A 21,069-nucleotide genomic window follows, 5' to 3' on the forward strand; every position below is an offset into this window, starting at 1 on the left:
AACAAATAATATGATGGCTTCATGAACTTAAGGATTACAAGTTCAACATCATGCACTGCCCTAGATGGAACCATGGAGACATTGATGCATTATCTCAGTGTCTTAGTATTACCAAATAATATAAAGTCTTTGAAAAAAGGGAAGCATTAGATAGCAAAAACAACAAAGCAAAATCCGCCTCAAAGATACTCAGGTAAAAGATATGGATCTTAAGCCGATCGTTCAGTGAATCATGATTGGCAATGGCTTGACTCTTATGGCAAACACTAGTGCAATATAACAGAAAAAAACAAAATGTTTGTAGTGAGCATAATGAGATCAGTTATGGCTCTCGGGAGGATTGTTATTACTGGAAATGAGAAGATATTAATAGAGAGGAGTTACATCTTCACCTCAGGTTATGTGTGTGTATGTGTATGCACACATGCAATAAAAAACACTCTATCTCCTCCACAGTCTCCCAACAGCTGAGCATTTAGGTATTAAGGTAATGGAGAAAACAGAATAACATTTCCACTCATTTGGATGGTGGAACCTGTAGAAGATAGGCATAACTCATGTGAACTGTGCTATGAGTGAAAATACCCTGTAAAGATACAACAAGGATAAGAACAGCATTATTGTGTTGAAGCATCACTTGACAAAGCTGTTTCAAATGTGCTAGGTCCTCTATAACAAAGCAGCATTGGGAATAAATATGTCTTGATGGTGATCGACTGTTTCAACAAATTACCAGAAGCATTTGCTCCTCCTAACAAGGAAGAAGAAACTGTAACAAAGAAACTTTTCAATGAATTTGTTTCAAGGTTTGGTATTCTTATAGAGCTTTCTTCAGCTCAAGGATGAAACTTTAAATCAGCCTTGGTTTGTAGATGTTTCTAATCTATGGGATCAGAAAAAATTAACCCTTTAGCCCTCTTTCAATGAAATAGTGCATCAGTACACCTTTAAATCAGTTAAACTATTTACATGGATGAACACCAAAGAACATGGAATCAAGGAAATCTTCCATTCATATTGTAACAGGCCACCACAGGTGTTGTTTGAATTCAGCTCTGCATTAGTTACAGATAAATTTGTTTAATGACAAGTTATTCAGTTGTGTATTAGGCACACAAGCCACCAATATGACAAGGTTTACATTTGGAATAAAGAAATTCACTCAGAGACTGTTTAGCACAAACACTTTTAATACAAGTTATAGTCAACACACCAGTATTATTGATGTTTGAAGAGAACTGAAAGTGCCATTGGATTTTCTGTACTTAAATATGGAGGGCCTTCACAGTCTTTCACATAACATGCAGTGGAACTAAGGACCACTGTTGAAGCCATACATGACTTTATTCTGAAGAGACTTAAAACAGTTGTTGATAGATGAAAAGCTAGTATAAGGTAAATCTAAAAAAGACAGGTTTTCAATGTGGCGACATGGTATAGGTGTACAATCTATATCACAGGAGAGTACTATTTCTAAAGTTATGTAGATGTTGGGAAGGGCCATATGTTATTTACAGAATCTAGAAAAAAAGCAGTCCAAGTAAAGGGTTATTCATTATGATTAGAAGTTTAATAGTGAGAAAAAAAAACGTGGTTAACTTCGAGGAAGAATTTGCGAAATATGAATTAACCTGCTGAAGAACCTGAGATATTTGTAATAACCACGTACAGAATATCACCAGGGGTTGAGATGCCAGTGGATCCCATCACCCATTATCACCAGTGGCAAAACATTATGTGCTGATAAAGAACAAGAGGTCATCCAATCTTTGTATCATAAGCCAATGAAAACTAAAATATTTAACAGCTTTATTAGCTTAGGGACAATAAATGAGTAAACGTTTTTTGTTGTTAAAATTTTGAAATACTTTGTCTCACACAACTAATTATTGTGATGTATATGCTTACAATGTTAATTGTCAAGAATTACATGATTATTAATTGTGGAAGTTTACTTTGTGTAAAGGTATTATTCAAGAGACTTCACAGTGTAGAGAGGCAGTGTTTGTGTTTTTTGGTTTTATATTGTTTTATTTTATGTGATTAATATTGGTTTAATCATTGAAACTTTCTTAAAAGTGGAGGAAATTATTTGAATGATATAAATAGGAGTTAGGCTAGAATTTGTTCATTGGTTTTATGAGTTTTATAATCAATTTTTAAGTTACTTCAGTTTTGTGAATACTGAATTTATGTTTTAAATAAGTATTAAAAGTATGGTAAAGTTCTGGATACATAGGAAAAAATTAGCATTTGAAATTGTGTTAGTGTATACTGAAGAACTGTGTACTTGGGTCTATCAATGAATATTAGGCTAACATGTAAAACATGTATTATCATTATGTGTACTGGCTTTTATATTCTCCTTTTTTCACCAAATAATCTTAATGAACTTATCCAGTACATACCTTCTTACTTTGTCCTTAAAAAGGCAAGTTTCACCTACAGAAATACTCTTAGGTTTCAGAATATTTAAATTTCATTTACTGAACATTTTTAGTTCTGTATGCCTTATTACCACAAATCATGTATATACAGATGTGTGTGTGTGTATATATGGAAGAATGTAACTAAAGTTATTTTCAAAGAAAAGATGGAAAGTAACATACAAGAAACATAGAATTAGTTTGTGTTTCAACTATTGTCATAGATTCGTTGTAATAATGGTTAGAGTTAATTAAAAGTGCATCACTCAAAGGAATAGTTTTTAAGTTAACGTTGATTGCATGCAGTTTATCAGTTTTTGTTTTTTTTATGTTGTATAAAGACAAAACTGAAGATAGATTAAACAGTCACTCTGTGACTTTTCTAAAAGAAATATTTTTGTTGAAAAAGGGTCTCTGACAGTGGGCTATAAGAAGAAGGTTTAACAACAATAACATACATCATGATAATTGTATTGTTATCAATACAAATGTATTCAAAGATTTGATTTTTTCATAATAACTAGTTAGTAAAATACTTTTATATTTCTAATAGCAAATATTTATCTTTTTAGGGTGAGTGTTTGATTGACCAGTTTAGCTCTGATGCTAACGTTATGCAAAACCAAATTTGTTTGTTTGGTAATACAAATAATCATACAGTTTTTACTTGTGGTGTTAAAGAACTTTAGGTAAAAATATGTTTCATATAGAAAGCCTACAAATAGTTGGCACTTTCAACTTGAAATGTGAGATGATCCAGATTGTTTTTTTACTGGAATCAAAACTTAAGTTAACTGACATAGGCAAAAACTAATATTTGAGAAATACAATAAAATTCACATAATTTCTGGTTAATGTGAGAATAAATAAGATAGATTAAAATAATTTCAAGACTTGTTCTGTATATACTCTTCTTTCATCTAGCTACTTGATAAGGTTGGCTTTTCAACTGTTTTAACAATATTTTTCTAGTCTGTTAGGTGGATGATGTTGCTATGTCATTTACAAATCTTTTTTTATAATTTTAGCTTCAAAAACTTAGTTTATGGTAGTGAGTACTAATATCTTTTTCTTTTCTTCCTAGAATAAATTGGAGTCAGACAAAACAAGATAAAGGGATATCCACACCCAAAATTTGTAATCACCTGAGTAGAGTAAAAAGGGATTTGTCAGAAACCTGTCTAAAAGTTGTTCATATAACATTGGATCTGTAAAACATTCTCAAAAGTATAAATTATCTTTATTTCAATCACCATTTCATATCTCATAAATTCTATTTGCTAAGGAATTAATTTATGTATTACATTTAATAGATAGTGTTTTTGTGGTAGAGCATTTACCAATCAATGTGTTAAAATTCAGTGTGTAAACTGCAGCTCAAATATTCACAGTAAACTTGTTTGTAGAACTACTAAAACATCATTTAAGTTGAAAAAGTGTACTTTCATATATGTATCAGGTCATCCCATAAGTAATGTCCAAAAATTTAATACAGAAAGTGCATCATCATTTCTGTCTTTATAGTAGGCTTTAATTGACTAAAATATGTAGTAGGGCGTGTATAAAAATGTTCACACAAATAAAAGAAACTGACCCAACTCCACTTTTTCAGATCATTAATCAGATAAACCCTTATGAAAATGGATGTGTTTGAGGAGCACATTAGGCATATGATGCTTTATCAGTTTAAAAAAGGCAATAGTGCAGAAGAAACTACACAAAACATTCAAGATGTTTATGGTGTGGAGTTTCTCAATGAAAGAAAATGTCGAAGGTGGTTTCAGAAGTTCAGATCAGGTGACTACAGCTTAAGTGATGCACCACATTCAGGTCATCCTGTTGAGTTTAATGATGACCTATTGCTGGCTGCACTTGATGAAGATTGTGCTGTAGTAGTTAAAGGATTAGCCCATAAGCTTAATTCAACCTATTCAACAGTTTGCCATCTTCTGCAACAGCTTGTAAAGGTGTCAAAACTTGGAAAATGGGTTCCCCATGATTCAACAGAAGCCAACTTTAGAACAAGAGTGAGCATTTGCACTTCTCTGCACCCTCATGAACGTAACTTACCTTTTTTAGACAGGTTAGTGACTGGAGATGAAAAATGGATATTATTATAAAAATGTTACGTGCCACAGATAATGGCTCAGTGCAGGTAAACTGGCTAAAACACAGCCCAAAATGGATCTCTACCCTAGGAAAGTCTTCTTAAGCATTTGGTGTAATCCACTTTGAGTTGTTGCCACTCAATGTAACGATTACACGAGACTTCTTTTGTCAACAGTTAGAGTGCTTGAATGTTGCACTGAAAGAAAAGAGACATGCTTTGATCAATTGTAAAGGTGTGTTACACCAGGATTAGCATGGTCCCATACAGCAAGGATCATATCTGCAAGGATTGAAAATCTAGACTAGGAAAAACTTCTACATCCTCCTTATTCTCCAGACCTTGCCCTATCTGATTATTATCTATTCCAAAGTTTGCAGAACTATCTTGATGGAAAAGAGCTTGAAGCACATGATGATGTCAAAACTACCCTCTCTACATTGTTTTCCTCCAAACCACAAGAATTTTATAGAAGTGGCATTCAGAAGCTTGTGAATCGTTGGCAGGAAGTAATTAATAATAATGGAACATACATTATTGATCAAATAACATTAAAAGAATTTGAAATCCTTTCTTTTTTTCTGAACCTAAAATCGGACATTATCTAAGGGCTGACCTGATATATATATACGTATGTACATATGTGTGTATTTTTTAAAAGTGACTGCATTGTCAAAATAAGGAACTTTAGTCTTGAATGCAATTGGTGAGGTTTAAACAATTAAATTTTGAAGATTAAGTAAAAACTCCAAAGCAAATAGTTTGTGTGTTTGTTTTTTATCTCATTTAGTATATATTCTCATATTTTGCTACAGTTACTCCTGATGTAACGATCAGTAGCAGATGTTCCAAATTAATTTATGGGAAAGATAATCCAATGATGATATGTGTTTTGCATTTGAACTCTATAATTAGATGGATTTGAGTCATTTTTATGTCACTGTAGATCACTAAATGGAATAAGTTAGCTTATTATCCAAGAAGTGTATCAATGCTCTTTTATGAGTCCACATTCACAAACAGGGGACTAAATAATATATTTTATTTAGCTGTAGCATTTTAAGGCATTTAAAAAGAACATAATGATATAATGATAATTAAATTATAGCTTGCATTTGAAATCTGTACATTTCAAAAAATGTATACACAAAAAGTAATTCTTTGGCACTTCCAGATTACTCTGTATTTTATCCTTTCTTGAAATGTTGATTACATGTGACTTTGAAAGCTACTCATTTTGGCCAGTAAAAAACTAATCACTGACACATAAAAAACTTTAAGGAAGCATGGCTTCAATCTGCACTATTATTACTTGTTAACATAATGCAATCTTGACAAGTCAACACAAGTTAAAACTGTAAAATAGTCCAACACTATGACAAATCAGTACAAGTTATAAACTGAAAATAGTGCAATACAGATGATTCAGCATGAATTAAAAATGTAAAGTAGTGTAATATTGACAAGTCAACAATAGTTAGAAATGTAAAATAGTGCAATATTGACTAATCAACAATAGTTAGAAATGTAAAATAGTGCAATGTTGACTAATCAACAATAGTTAGAAATGTAAAATAGTGCAATATTGACAAGTCAACTGAAGTTAGAAATGTAAAATAGTGCAATGTTGAGGAGTCAAGGTAAGTTGGAACTTTAGATTTCTTGTTTGTTCTTCATATGCATATGCAGTAGTTGTTATTTACAGTTCCATGAAAGCTGTATTACTATGTAAAATTAGCTGACTTTATTCCAGTGTACTTACACGAACAGCAATCAGTTGAACAAAGTGTGTTAATCATTGTGATGTACTGTTTCTATACTTTTCAGCATGTTATATATACTCTTCAAAAAAAGAAACGCAAAAGGGATATTTTTGTTATTTTAAAGAGAAATATATGTAATAACGTTACAAGCTCAGAGTATGTGATGTTACATGTGTTAAGGCACTGATTGTCAGACCAAAATGACAATAAAAGTTGTGCACTTTGAAAATGGAGGAAAACATCGGATTTTTCGCCAAAATGCATTCGTGTCCAATAAATTTGTTTGAGAGATCTGCATGTTCTGCAAGTGCAACATGTGCAAAATCCATTATCAAAGTGACGGGTTCTCGGTTTCCATAGCTCAGTGTTAAGCCACCGACACGCAATACAGTTACGCCAAGACTGACTGAAACACAACGTAACAATGCCACTCGCCGCTTGGAAGCAGGCGAATCTCGATCAGATGTTGCCAGAGCTGTGAATGTCCACCCAAGCACCACCACAAGGTTATGGAATCGTCACCAACAACATGGATCAACTCGTGACCGTCCACGATCTGACAGACCTCGTGTGACCACGCCTGCACAAGATCGCAACATCCGGTTACGTCACCTTCGGGATAGGACCACCACTGCAACGTCTACTGCCTTAACCATACTAGGGCTGTGTAGGATTTCCAATCAGACCGTCGACGAGATTCTTAGGCCCCATGTGCAACCCATCATGGTGAACGTCAACGACGTTTTTTTAACATGACAATGCCCGTCCTCAGACAGCCCGACTCACCACTGTTTTCTTGAGACACCACAACATCAACGTTCTTCCCTGGCCCTCCAGATCACCAGATTTAAACCCCATCGAACATCTTTGGGACGAGTTGGATAGACGTCTGCGACGGCAACAACCTCAACCGCAGACTCTACCTTAGCTTGCAGTGGCTTTGCAGGCTGAGTGGACAGCCATTCCACAGGATGTGATTTGTCATCTCATCACTTCCATGAACAGGAGATGCCAAGCAGTTATTGATGCTCACGGGGGCATACTCGTTATTGACGTTGAGTGACGTTACACGTCAACTAGTGAGCGTGGACTTCGCCTTTGCAGACTTTGGAAGTTCAGCAGTGAATGTGCAAAGTTTCACACGTCATACAGAACTACCCGGAATAAACTTGTTAACAATATGTCTCAAATTTTGCCTTTTGCGTTTCTTTTTTTGAAGAGTATATAATCATGTGCAGAGCTAAATATTAAAGTATCAGTATAATACTGTGTGAGGTAATTTGTTTTTATATGATATGTATATTCTTTGGCTCACATTTAAACTGAGATGTACGTAAAAGTTATTATTTTAAAAGTAAAATTGAATACTGAAATTTTAGTACTAACAAGTTAAGAAATGTAATGCTGTATTGAAACATTACTTCTAGAAATTATTCAATGTTGTATAGCTTGCATGTTGTATATTGAGTATTTGTTGTTCTATATCATGGAAAAGAAACAGATTCAGGTTTTATAGCATGAAATTTAAAAGCATTGATTATTATTCACTATTATGTATGTTTGATAACAGAAATTAATATTGCCTCTAGTTAAGAATCTTTTTCATAATTTTAACTCAGTTTTAAATTGTATAACTCCAGTGAAAGTGTTTGTTAAACTGAGAATAGTTTCATAAGATTATAGCTTAGTGTTAAACATTTTTAAAGCTACACAGATGTACCTCTTCTGTCAAACTTGCATATATTAAATCCTTGTATTAGTCATTTTTAATTTTATCACTGAATTTGTGATTTAACCAGGCCAAAACCCCTAAAATATGATGCTAAGTTTACACATTGTCAACTTTAGTCGTAAGAAATTTTACTTTTGATTGTTGCATCATTAAAAACTTAAAAATTGCTACAACACATTAATTTGATTTTGAGACAACTTCAAAGTTTGTTGTTAAAATTTGCTTATTGTGATAAAAATTGATTGCTATCTTAGGGTATATGGCCAGAAATTCAACTTCCAAACTACTTGTGAAAGTTGACCCATTTCAATGAAGGTTGATTGCTACTGTATAAATGGCCAGAAATTCAATTTACAAACAGGTAAAAGGTGACCTCTTTTGCTAAGAATTTTTGGTATATGTGGCCAGAACCATAAATATTTCAGCACAAAAAAACAACTAGAACTATTTGAATAAGAATGTTAAAAGACAAAGTGTACAAATTGATTTTTAAAAAAGAATTCAGAAAAGGGAACTTTGGATAAGTTGCATTATTAACACCATCTTAACCAACTAAAACAACTTTTAAAAGCAACAGTAGAGGAAGAAGCTTTTTACTCTTTTATGTAAAGATTTGTTAAAAAATTGTCAGTTTTATTGTATTTTCACAAATATCTGATCATAAACTTTTTTCTTTTTTGCTTCTACATTTCTCTGTATTCTTTTTAAATTTCAACTCGTAATCTGAGGGTTGCGTGTTTGAATCCCCATCACACCAAACATGCTCATCCTTTCAGCTGTGGGGGCATCATAATGTGACAGCAATCCCACTATTCATTGGTAAAAGAGTAGCCCAAGAGTTGGTGGTGATGACTAGCTGCCTTCTCTCTAGTCTTAGACTGCAAAATTACAGATAGCTAATGCAGATAGTCCTTGTGTAGCTTTGCGTAAGAGTCAAAACAATCTAAATTCTTTGTGCCCTGTTTTCATGATAATTTTGCAAGAATGTCTATTCCATTTGCATCCAAATTGACTAAATTTATTATACATGGTATGGCTTTTGGCTTTTCATTTACAATTAACAGAAAGCACACAGTCATCTTCTGATGTAGCCTAATGTTCCACTTTTATTTTAAACACTATAAACATAATAGCAAAGAAAAAATTCTCCAGTTTGGGCAAATAAGTCACTAACTTAGGGTCAAAAGCAGAGTTATATCATTTCACTTGATTGTTTGTTCTCATCGATCTAAGACGTGTCCAGTCATGAAAAACTGACCCCTCTAGGTGTTGTGCCAAAATTTGGAATTTTATATCCCAGAAGGCATGGATCGGTAGAAGTAAACTACTTGACTCTATGATTCAGAATCTTTTTTCAGATTTAAAATCTATTAAGTATGAAACATGATACAACTTTATATCGCAGTAATAGTTCTAGAGTTTTCAGTGTTTCAATCTTCTCCAAAATCAATATCATACACCTTGCTTTCTTCTAATATAATTCATGTTTCACCTCTCAGGTTACTTGTCTTTCTTGTTACTCCATTTTCAGCATCATTTATTTGCTTCCAATTAACATAATTTGCTTTATTCGAGCATGAATCCAAAGCATCTACCAAAACCACAGGCAGAGCAGTCCTTTTTCTTTTTATGTTTATTTTCCTGACAAGACATTTTACAGATTTAACCTATACTTTTTTAATCAAAAGAAAAAGCTTTCTTAGATTTTATTACTGGATTACAGTTATGCAATCTAGCACCTCCAATACATTTTTCAACTCTTGACGTTTTTTCCCTAATTTGGGGTTAGTTTTTCAGGAGGAGTTATAAAAAAATTCTCCCTACAGTATATTTTTTTTGTTAGGAAATGTTTCACAATTTTATGTTTGAATATAAAACAAGTTGTACTTTTTTTAGTTTAATAGTTTCCTTTTATTTAACTATATATTAAGAATAGATGTATTATCACATATTATTAACTGTTTCTTTACTTTTGAGACTAAAACTAAAATTACTTAAAACTTGAATTTTTGTTTCTTTTCTTAACAGAGAAAAGATGAATTTGATGGTAGAGGCATCCATGAAACTTATGGGAAGTTAAGAAGCTAAAGACAATGTTAGAATTAAGTTACAACTTTTAGAAAGAAAAGTATAAAAACTGTTTCAGATAATTTAAATATTAAAAACTATTTCTTCACAACATTTGTGTTATAACTATCAAAGAAAGTAAATGAGGCAAACATTTTTTAATCTGAGTACAAGTGGACAGAGCTTTAGATTATATCCCATTAATGTATAGTTAATTATCATCGTCTTGGTTAGGAATCTATATCATTAACAGAAAAGTTGATTGAAAAATATAAATTTAAAGCTGTTTGTTATATCTAAAATGTGAATCACTCTAAGGTAGCTAACTGCTAAGCAAATATCACATGTCACATGACGGGGTCTTGGGCAGACCAAGTGGGTTGAATCAGCTTAGCCTCTGGAGCTTCGACTAATACCACCTGCTTTCACATGCAAAATTTATTTTTAAGTGAGGAAGTTGTGGTAAATGAAGTTCACAGACACTAACTCAAGGCTTTACAGTTCAAACAAGAGAAACTTGAACCTGAGACATCCAATAAAACACTTTATTTATACTTTCAAACATTTAACACTACACACATATATACAGTCTAATTTGCTAAGGTTTATTATAGACAATTAGTTACTTATAATACCATGATGACTGACGTTAAGGAATAATGGCATTAATAACACTTACAAAGAGCTTGGATATGAAGACATCTTTCTGTTGAGATTCTGAGCTGACTAACTCACTCACTGGACTTATTTTCCAAGCCCTTTTATATTAGAAGGGTGATTATTGGCCTACTCAAAGTAACAGCTTGTTTCTTGTTTACTATTGCTCTGGGTTTGTTTTGTGAAAAAATTCTTACTGACACACAATTAAACTGTCAAACTTTCTTTACAAATCCCCATGTTCTCCAACTAATTATGAATCCTCTTTTTAACACAGGCTTGGTTGATTTAACTGACCTCCTCTATATTTGTAAAGTATTCCCTCCACCATCCAAGAGCAATGGTCCAATTATAGTGTCATCTCATTAAGATACCATTGTTCTGTCTATAAACATTATTGCTTTAAAAAATATGTTTGCTTATTACTGCACTTTTAGATTACTCACAGGGTGACGTGTTTCTTGATGCGTTTCCTTCAAATGTTATTTTCTAAACATCATTACTTTGAAAAATGTTTACTTGTACAGCATCTTTCTCTGTTTATTGCTACAATTAATCATGTTGGGAATCCACATACTTAGCAATGCCTCACACATTTGTAAGAAACAAAAGTTTTAATTTAAAATAAAAGGTCTAATAACTCTAGAAAGAAAAATGTAATTTATGGTCAGCATTGTGGTATCTAGTCTTCTTCCACAGCTTCCATCATATACAGTTTGGAAGTTCAATTAAAACTGAAATGGATTCAAATAAAGAAAAAGGAAGATGAGTGTTAAACATATTTCAATTGACAAAGGACAATGAAAATGTCCCTGGAATGGATGTGGGTGTTGTAGACACAGCTACAGTTTTTAGAATGGTTTGTTTTTTGATTCTTTATTGTTTATGTACTACTTTGACCTTTCTTATCAAGCAGTTTTCTTTAAACTACCCCAAAGTTTCTCATTTAATTTTCTCAATAAGCAGCTTAATATGTTTTAAGTTTTTAAATAATGCTTCTTTAAGAGTTGGGTCCTGATTCTGTTCTTCTAGTGCACTGTTTATGGTAATAAAAGCCAATACATTTGAGCCTTAACATAACGAGTTTCACAACAGTGTGAATTTGGATATGACGTGGTTAATGTCTGGACCACAATTTTAAAGAACAATCATAAACTAGCGGTTTCTTGCTATTGTTGTACAATAATTGCCAAAAGTTAATTTGGTCTTTCTTAGCCTATGACTGGTCACTTCCATAGCTATTGGCTACTATCAAAAGCCATTAAAACTCTAGAAGGTGGACTTAAGTGGCTAGAGAGTTCAGATGTGAATCAGGGTAAATTATCTGATAATATCTAAAATTATTACAAGCTCTAACTGTTTCTGAGGTTAAAAGCTGCATGTGCTTTGTGGTTGTATCACTGATATGAATTATTTCATGTTTTATAATTAAAACATCTTTATCAATATACATGAAAATGTTTGTTTCTTTCCAGAGGTAAAATAAAGTGAGTACAAGAGGTTTTATTCACTTTCTACTTTCATGCATTAACATAGTCTTGTTACAGCAAAGAACAGGATGAAACCAAGCATCAATTATCCTCAGTCTGTCTACTTTATTTAACTTTCCATTATATAATTACTTTATACTATGTCAGATATTCTTTTTCTGTGCAACAATAACACATTATATTGCTTATGTATGTGCCTGAAATTTTGTTATAAGAATTATCACAGATATAATCTTGTATGTGGTTTAATTCTTTTAATTTGGGAGATAGAATTCATCATAAAAAAGGCATGCTTCTGATAAAATCATAAAACTGAAACACTGAATAAATGAAAAACTTTGAAATATTTTCTCAAGTTCACAGTCATTTCATTTATTCATTATTGTTTGCATTATATTCTAGTCAGTTAAAAACAATGAAACAATTTTGATACTGTTTCCAAAACAATAGTACTACAAGATGACACATGTATTACTTCACTTAGATTTTAATTTTGATTGAAAGTCTTGTTACTACAATGAAGTAGAATTGTACCTTTATTAAATGCATTTTTTGGTTTAAATACGTTTTTGTTACCACCAGCAATAATTTGAAAAACAAAACAATTCAGTTTGTTCATATCAACATTAAAAGACAATATTTTCATGAGAAGAGACCTTTGCATAATGATCAAAAATTTAACTTTTGCTTCCTTTAAAAAATGCATCAGATTATAAAGAGTCATTTTATAATACAATCTTAAAATACTACACTAATACTTCAAAATTCATTATTATATATAAATCTATTGTTATATTTCTTAATGCCATTGCAACACTTCATCATTCAGTTGTATAGCTTGCATGATTAAGGTGTCAGTTGGTGAAAACAAAGTGTTTCATTAAAAATATATAGAAATTAAATGATTTGGTTGAAGTTGGCTACAAAAGTAAGTAAAAGTTTAGGTCTTCCTATACTGAACATTAATTTTTGATGATGCTTACCTTCTGTCAAACTTTAGCTTTATCCCGAGGAAAAGTTCTCTTCTTTGCCCATATATGCAACGGTATAAATACTATCTCACTTGCTCCAGTCTTTACACCCCACTATACTGCCTCTAATGACTTTAATCTTGTGATTCATCTTGCCTACATCAATGTGCCCTTTATACCCAATCTGCATACAAGCTCCCACTGTGTTCTTTCTTGTTCACTTTCTCTAGACTTACAAGATTATCAGGCCCAAACATTAGTTATAGTTGGTAGGAAGGATGAGATGACATGAGAGGAAGTAAGTATTATTGAAAATACATTTTAGAAATGTGAAAATGTAAGCTCCTGAAACACACCTCCTTTCATAGCTTTTCTAGAACCTCCCAACTGACCAGGTAGGGGATCCAGTGTGAGGGCAAGGACCACACAAAAAGCATCCATGTACTTAAAAAAAATAAAAAATATTGATATATAATAAAGCACACTTATGGGGGCCTGTACTACTTCTGGAATAGGTATGCTCTTTACACAAATAACGTGAAATCTAAATATGGGTGGTAAAGGTCAACTGGCTAGAGAAACAACATTGTTCATTATCATGAGATCTGTTAGACCCCAACCACACAGACAAATTTCTACATCTTGTTATTGGAATTACTACCAAGCACTTTGGAACAAAACTGGGTGGTCAACAGTAGCTTCATAAACTGTTGATAATCAATGGCAGTTACAGTTTATTAACCCCAATCAGACTCGATGTAATTTACTGTACCTGGCTGTAGAGAGAACCTTATGGATTCACATGAGGAATGTGCACGCTGAATTTAAAATAAAAATTTGAGTAAGATATTGATAATTACAGCATTCTTTTGACTATGCACCTATTTTACTTGCTGTTAATAATTATTATACTTGGCATTGTGGTGCTTCTATGTTCTATCAAGCTGAATCTAGAATTAGTATTATTTGAATGAATCAATGTTAAAAGCTATAACATTTTCTGTATTGCATTTTCTATCCCTACATATTTTGTGATTTAATAATTATCCTTTTTTTTTTTAATCGTGATTCCATTTTGTTTCATACTGTAGAGTATTTTCTTAAAATCATATAAACTACAGATTTTAACCTCTGAGGCTAGTACTCCTGACAGAGTACTTCATGAAACCTGTGGCCAAAGTAGAGGACTTCCTGCAATTTGAAGAAAACATGCAGATGGGGTAGCTATTGTTCCTGACACATCAATCTCTCTGTATCACTTGTAAATGCTGTGGAATCTGATATTAAGAACTACTTTAGCTACATGATCCAGGGCTGATCTCTTCTACAGTCTTGTTGCTGAGGTTTAAGACTGCATGAGTCAATTATGATAGAATAATCAAAAAAGGTTAAAGAATGTGATCTTACTTTGTTCTTTTTTTAGCATGTCATTGGTCATTGCTAATGTAAATATGTATTATTAATGTTGTTGCTATTAGGATTCTTAACAGTTCAAAAGCATGCATTATAAAGTAGTACCAATTTACATCACAAAAATGAATTGTGTTAAAAGAAATAATACAACCCACTCTGCAAGAGATTTAATCAAAATTACTGGTTATCAAATCTCTACTATTAGTAAATACAGTTTCTGTATCACATTTATTGTGCAGTATTAAACTCTGTTACATATATTATCCCCAACATGGCTATTATTCCTATTTCAGATCTATAGTACATCAAGCAGCAAGAAGCACTGACAAAAATTCTGTATCAGAATCCCTAAAACAGCTCATCAGATGATAAAAATTTCTCTTCATCTCAAATGATCTGTATCAGTAATGAGACCAGAGAGTTAGATGAGTACCTGATGAATATGTCAGTCAGTATGGAGATCCTGAAAAAGTTTCGTAAAGGCTTCAAATATTGCAAACAAGAGTTTATTTAGTTCTGCAGGGCTCTTATTCACACAGAGATGAACTAATCTGTCTAGCAGGAAATTTGAAAATTAGCTACTGCTGAAATCAAATAATAAGTAGAGTGTGATAAGAGTTGCACCACAGATAGTCTTAATAAAAACAAAGTTTGCTTAGTTTATATTTCTTAGTACCTTTTAACATATGAATTTAAGTCAAATGTAGGCTATTTTTCATAATGTTATCATTACTTTTCACTTTATTGCTACTTAAATAGTGTATATATTTAGTACTTTTACTGAAGTAAATATTTTCATTATCATTACCATCACTGCAGATTTGTAAAAGCATACTTGACCAGGTACCATGTGCCACTGGGTGGGATCCAAATGAGAATGATAAAAAGGTCCCTAAAAAGGAAATAAATGAAATTACTCACCTCTGTCACATCTGAACCGCAACATGTATGAGAGAGATGAGATGGAAGTGTAGACTGAATGCCCAATCCTCCCACTGATCTTTGTTGAATGTCTCCCATACAGACATAAACCCTTCAAAATAAGACCCCAGAAGACTTGACCCTATAAGTACTCATTAATGCAGAGATCTCTCCACCTTGGAGAAGAATCTCTGCAGGTAAAGTCAAAATTGCCTTTGTATTCTAAGGAATTGTGGCATTGAAACAGAAGGTCTGGAAACACAAACAGCAGATGCAGCCAACTGTCCTGTAAAAGAATTTTGAGACGGTTGAAAAGACTGTGAAGAAAATGAGGAATGTAGACAGCCATATCTACTCAAGTTTTAATGGATTGTGAAATTCTTGTAAAAAAAAAAAAAAAAAAAAAAAGAGACCATCCAAGAAAAGATGTTTCTCTTAGATCTGTAAGTGCCAACACAGGAAGGCAAACTCTCTCTAAAAGACACCAGCAACAAACCAACCAGGATATCAAGTATAGAGCAGAAGCCTATAACCCTATCAAAGTGGAAGTCAATAAATGACTAAGATCCTCAAAAATATCAGCAGGGAACCTGTTATAGGCCTCAGACAACAGTTGCAAAGATGATAACATAAATCAAGAACTATTGTGAGTGACAGACAAATTCTTGAGAACTGAGACTGTGTAAGATAAACAGTAGCATCTTGTCTAGAGCCCCAGACAGTAAGTAGAGGGTCTAACCTCTTAAGAGTCCAAATAAAGATCACCAGGCAATGGAAAGCCAAGGCATGCTGATCTGCAAATCTCTGGCAAAGTTGAAAGGATCAGGTAATCAGACAAACTAGTTTTTCCCAACAAAGAAGGTGAAGATTCATAGGCCAAAAGGATAAATACTCAAAACATTGCAATTTAGTTGTATATAAAAAAAAAGAAGTGTAAGAGGCAGGATACCTGTCTGAGGTTCATGAGTAGTTGTCTGAGTAAAGGAAGGTACTGGAAACATAATCTAAATTCTCACTAGTCTGCACTTAATCTCAAAAACAACAGATTGCATTTAACACTGTACTCCTCTGACACAAGGGTAACATTGGAACATTGATGCGATAGACAAGGGGCATCAGGCAAGCGTACAAGATGTGAATGTGAGTATTCATATTAAAAAAATGTCTCTAAACATTTTTTTTCTTGTCAAATCGACAAAATAAACAATAAATTCAAGCCCCATGGAAAAGATCCAAAGTAATTCAAAATAAAACATTGCAAATTTAGTAATAGCACTGAAGAAAAATCTATGGTAAGCATGTAAAGATCATCTCTATAATCTTTGCTGTTGAGAAAAAGTGATATAAAAGAATAATGGGCAGCTTATATATATAGATTGAGTACAGAGGATGCACTGATGTAGGTGAAGAGAGCCACAAGATTAAAATCACTAGAAGCAGTACTGCTGGGTATAAATCAAGTGAGGTATACAGGCAAACAAGAGAATCTTTCATCAGGATAAAACTTGAATGTTAAAAGAAATAAGTTTTGGAAAACAATTTATTTAAATGACATACTTGAACCATGTTGCTAAACAGATAATTGCACAATATCAGTCTTAACATTGTTTATACTACCTTGAAGAATACCTTAAACCCATAATAATTACAGAAGTTAATATACATAATTACACTCAAGCCCATCATTTTATGTGATAATTACAAAATGTATAATTAACCTATACAACAAACATTTCCAAACATTATTTTCCCTTTAATTATATTATTAAAATAAATTTAATAAATTACAGAATTATAAGCAATTACCCTCAAACCCATAATTTTATTAAATAACAACATAATATATAATTACTCTATACAACTACACCATAATTTTATTTTGCATTTCATTATATAATTAAAATAAATCCCATAAATTAGTAAAGTTAATATATACTCTTCAAAAAAGAAACGCAAAAGGGATATTTTTGTTATTTTAAAGAGAAATATATGTAGTGATGTTACACATGTTAAGGCACTGATTGTCAGACCAAAATGACAATAAAAGTTGTGCCCTTTGAAAACAGAGGAAAGCATCGGATTTTTCGCCAAAACGCATTCGTGTCCAATAAATTTGTTTGAGAGATCTGCATGTTCTGCAAGTGCAACATGTGCAAAGTCCCTATAAAAGTGACGGGTTCTCGGTTTCCATAGCTCAGTGTTAAGCCACCGACACGCAATACAGTTACGCCAAGACTGACTGAAGCGCAACGCCATTGGTTGCTTGGAAGCAGGCGAATCTCGATCAGATGTTGCCAGAGCTGTGAATGTCTGCACAGCACCATCACAAGGCTATGGAATCGTCACCAACAACATAGATCAACTAGTGACCGTCCACGATCTGGCAGACCTCGTGTGACCATGCCCGCACAAGATCGCTACATCCGGTTATGTCACCTTCGGGATAGGACCACCACTGCAACGTTTACTGCCTTAACCATACTAGGGTTGTGTAGGATTTCTGATCAGACCGTCGACGAGATTCTTAGGCCCCATGTGCAACCCATCATGGTGAACGTCAACGACGTTTTTTAACATGACAATGCCCGTCCTCACACAGCCCGACTCACCACTGTCTTCTTGAGACACCACAACATCAACGCTCTTCCCTGGCCCTCCAGATCACCAGATTTAAACCCCATCGAACATCTTTGGGACGAGTTGGACTGACGTCTGCGACGGCGACAACCTCAACCGCAGACTCTGCCTCAGCTTGCAGCAGCTTTGCAGGCTGAGTGGACAGCCATTCCACAGGATATGATTCGTCATCTCATCACTTCCATGGGCAGGAGATGCCAAGCAGTTATTGATGCTCACGGGGGCATACTCGTTATTGATGTTGAGTGACGTTAAACTTCAACTAGTGAGCGTGGACTTCGCCTTTGCAGACTTTGGATGTTCAGCAGTGAATGTGCAAAGTTTCACACATGTCATACAGAACTACCCAGAATAAACTTGTTAACAATATGTCTCAAATTTTCCCTTTTGCATTTCTTTTTTTGAAGAGTATATTATTACCTACAAACCAGTAATTTTATTACATAATTACTTGATACAGCAACCATTTCCTAAATTATTTTGTATTTCATTATGTAATTAAAGCAACTAATATTGATCTAATTTTTAAAAACAGATATAACCTGTACTACCAAATAAGAAATAAAAATCAGTTATCCTGAACACAATAAGTAGCAAGAACCTGTCTTTCACTTGAAAGAAATATCTCAAAATTCAGATGCCAAGCATTGTCAAAATGTTCATATTCCAAACTGGTATAGCACTAAAATGTTCAACCCAGATTATCTTACATGTTCATTATTGATCAGTGTTACTACCTAAAAATCATGTAAAGAAATAAGAAAAGCAACATGTCATTTTCATCAATTTACAATTCTAAGAACATATGAGAGAGAGCAAAGAATGTGCAATAATTTGTCAACCACATTACATTGCAACGAACTTTTGGGCCAACCTTTAGACCTGACTTATTAACATTAATACAATATGAAAGAGTTGTGGAGTGATGCTTCTAGTAGTGTTCAATACTGGATAACTCCTACTACCGGTTACTAAAGATGAGTAATATTCATAGATTAATCTTGAATAAAATAAAACAGGTTGCACCAGAACATGCAACACTTATTCCAATGTAAAAGCAGCCCTTTTTTTCTCTTTATAGGAATGATCATTAAGAGATCTCAACAGGAACTAACAGTTCTGTAAAAAAGAAAGATATATGTCTTGAAATCAGAATTTCACTAAACCTAGATTAAAAACATCAGATGCAAACAAATAACAAACCTAAACTCAAGCACAAGATGTATTTTTATTTCATCTGTTTTACTTGTAGTAACATTCCGAAATCATAAACATCAAGAGCAAAATTTTACCACATCCCAAGATTTCATCTTACTGTAAAAAGCACAATATTAGCATGTACTAAGATATTATCTGAATTATAAACTGCAAAATATTTTTTCACACTGATAAATCATTTTACAAAAAAAGGTGTACAGACTAATTCTATCAAAAACACTGTAACAAATATTCTATAACCAGTCAGGTATTAGTTTTATTTGTACCAGAAATATGTAGATGAACTAACACCAGTTGAAAGAGAATTAGAAACTTGTTAATGTCAGTGAAGACAGATTTATCAAAATACGTATTTTACGAAGTAGAAATGCAAGTTTTTTTTATTATCTTAATTTGTGTGCAACCACCATTAGTATATACCAAGTGCATACTAATTATTATATAATACTGCTTCCTTTTATATATTTAACCCAAATTAAATAGTGAACACATAATTGTCATCCCTTACACTACTAATGTCACAAAATATTTAGGTCCAAGTGCCAAAATATAATTGCTAACTAAATTTAATGGCATGTATTCCATTGTATTATGTACGTCTTGGAAAGGTCTTCAACCAAACTTCAAAATTTTGTACAAACAACAAACACTCATTGCTACCTAAATACATCCTTTTGCAATTCTGTACAAAAAATACATAGAAATGTTTGAAACTTTCTGACACCTTCGAGTTTCATACTCTTTCTTCAAACACTCAATAAAATACGTCATAATGATTTTTATGCAGGTGTATTTCAATTTATAAAACTGACAGCAATAAGATACAGTAATAGAAAATCCACTAACAAAACTTTGCCTCAAAGTTAGTTTCATTTAGCAAACTCTGCACAATCTTTTACAGGACAATTGCATTTGAAAACCATATTTTTGAAGCTAAAGATTAATTACTCGCATTTCTAATATCATACTGCCCTTTAAGAAACAAACATCAAACTAAAGACTTGTTCTCAGACTGTTTGTTAGTGTAAATACCTGATTTTGTCTCTTTAAATTGACCAAAAAAATTGGTTCAGCAGCCCAGACACACATTATATAAGGACAGAATCTAAACAGTAGATGCTCCTTATCCATATCTAAACTAACCAAGGAGTCTCAAACAAAAATAACTGAAAAAGAACAAATCATCTCCAAAGAATGAGATCAACAATTCAATTGGAACACCAAAGTTTATGAAACCCACATTGTTTGGAGCAAAGACACCTAATACAATATTTCATACCATGCATAGGTAGCAAAGGTACCTTCTAAGACATGAACAGGCAATGAATTCACTTCATAGGATAACACTATGTCATAGAGATCCAACACAGAAGGTGAAATGTGCATCTGGGAGTATATATATATATATTCAAAAATTTCAACCCCATACACCCTGAGATTTATGAACCAGGATGTTGGAAGATGTAGTATCCCCTACAGTGACTTCCTTCTAAATATAACATTTTCTCTGTGCACAGAATAATTTTACATTGATCTGACCTCTTACAAATGACTTCCTACCAGATGTGATGTGCAACCATGTGTGAAAGGTCAGATAAAGACTCTTCTTCATATCAATAACATGATTTACAGGGACCCATGACTATAGTTTATACAGTTTGGAACAA

General features: G+C 32.9%; 2 protein-coding genes and 1 pseudogene across 7 annotated transcripts in view; 2 read left to right on the forward strand and 1 right to left on the reverse strand.

Annotated features, from left to right (window-relative positions):
- Nucleotides 1-8,712, forward strand: part of LOC143257484 (cilia- and flagella-associated protein 206) — a 93,067-nt gene extending 84,355 nt beyond the window's left edge. For all 5 annotated transcript variants that reach the window (XM_076516237.1, XM_076516235.1, XM_076516238.1 and 2 more), the window contains 2 exons: nucleotides 3,511-3,653; nucleotides 8,283-8,712. In XM_076516237.1, the coding sequence (XP_076372352.1) occupies nucleotides 3,511-3,640 (130 nt within the window). In that variant the 3' untranslated portion in view covers nucleotides 3,641-3,653; nucleotides 8,283-8,712. The remainder of the gene's footprint in view (nucleotides 1-3,510; nucleotides 3,654-8,282) is intronic.
- LOC143257487 (histone-lysine N-methyltransferase SETMAR pseudogene) lies at nucleotides 3,662-14,884 on the forward strand (annotated as a pseudogene). Its single transcript, XR_013031883.1, has 2 exons — nucleotides 3,662-8,389; nucleotides 10,057-14,884. The product of XR_013031883.1 is annotated as a histone-lysine N-methyltransferase SETMAR pseudogene (transcript).
- Nucleotides 13,535-21,069, reverse strand: part of LOC143257889 (spermine oxidase-like) — a 71,654-nt gene continuing 64,119 nt past the window's right edge. The window contains exons 8-10 of the mRNA XM_076516914.1: nucleotides 20,682-20,788; nucleotides 15,548-15,659; nucleotides 13,535-13,657 (exon numbers count right to left, since the gene is read on the reverse strand). Coding sequence (XP_076373029.1) covers nucleotides 13,535-13,657; nucleotides 15,548-15,659; nucleotides 20,682-20,788 — 342 coding nt within the window. The remainder of the gene's footprint in view (nucleotides 13,658-15,547; nucleotides 15,660-20,681; nucleotides 20,789-21,069) is intronic.

The sequence above is a fragment of the Tachypleus tridentatus genome, chromosome 7 (genome assembly GCF_004210375.1).
Source record: "Tachypleus tridentatus isolate NWPU-2018 chromosome 7, ASM421037v1, whole genome shotgun sequence".
NCBI classification, from domain to species: domain Eukaryota; kingdom Metazoa; phylum Arthropoda; class Merostomata; order Xiphosura; family Limulidae; genus Tachypleus; species Tachypleus tridentatus.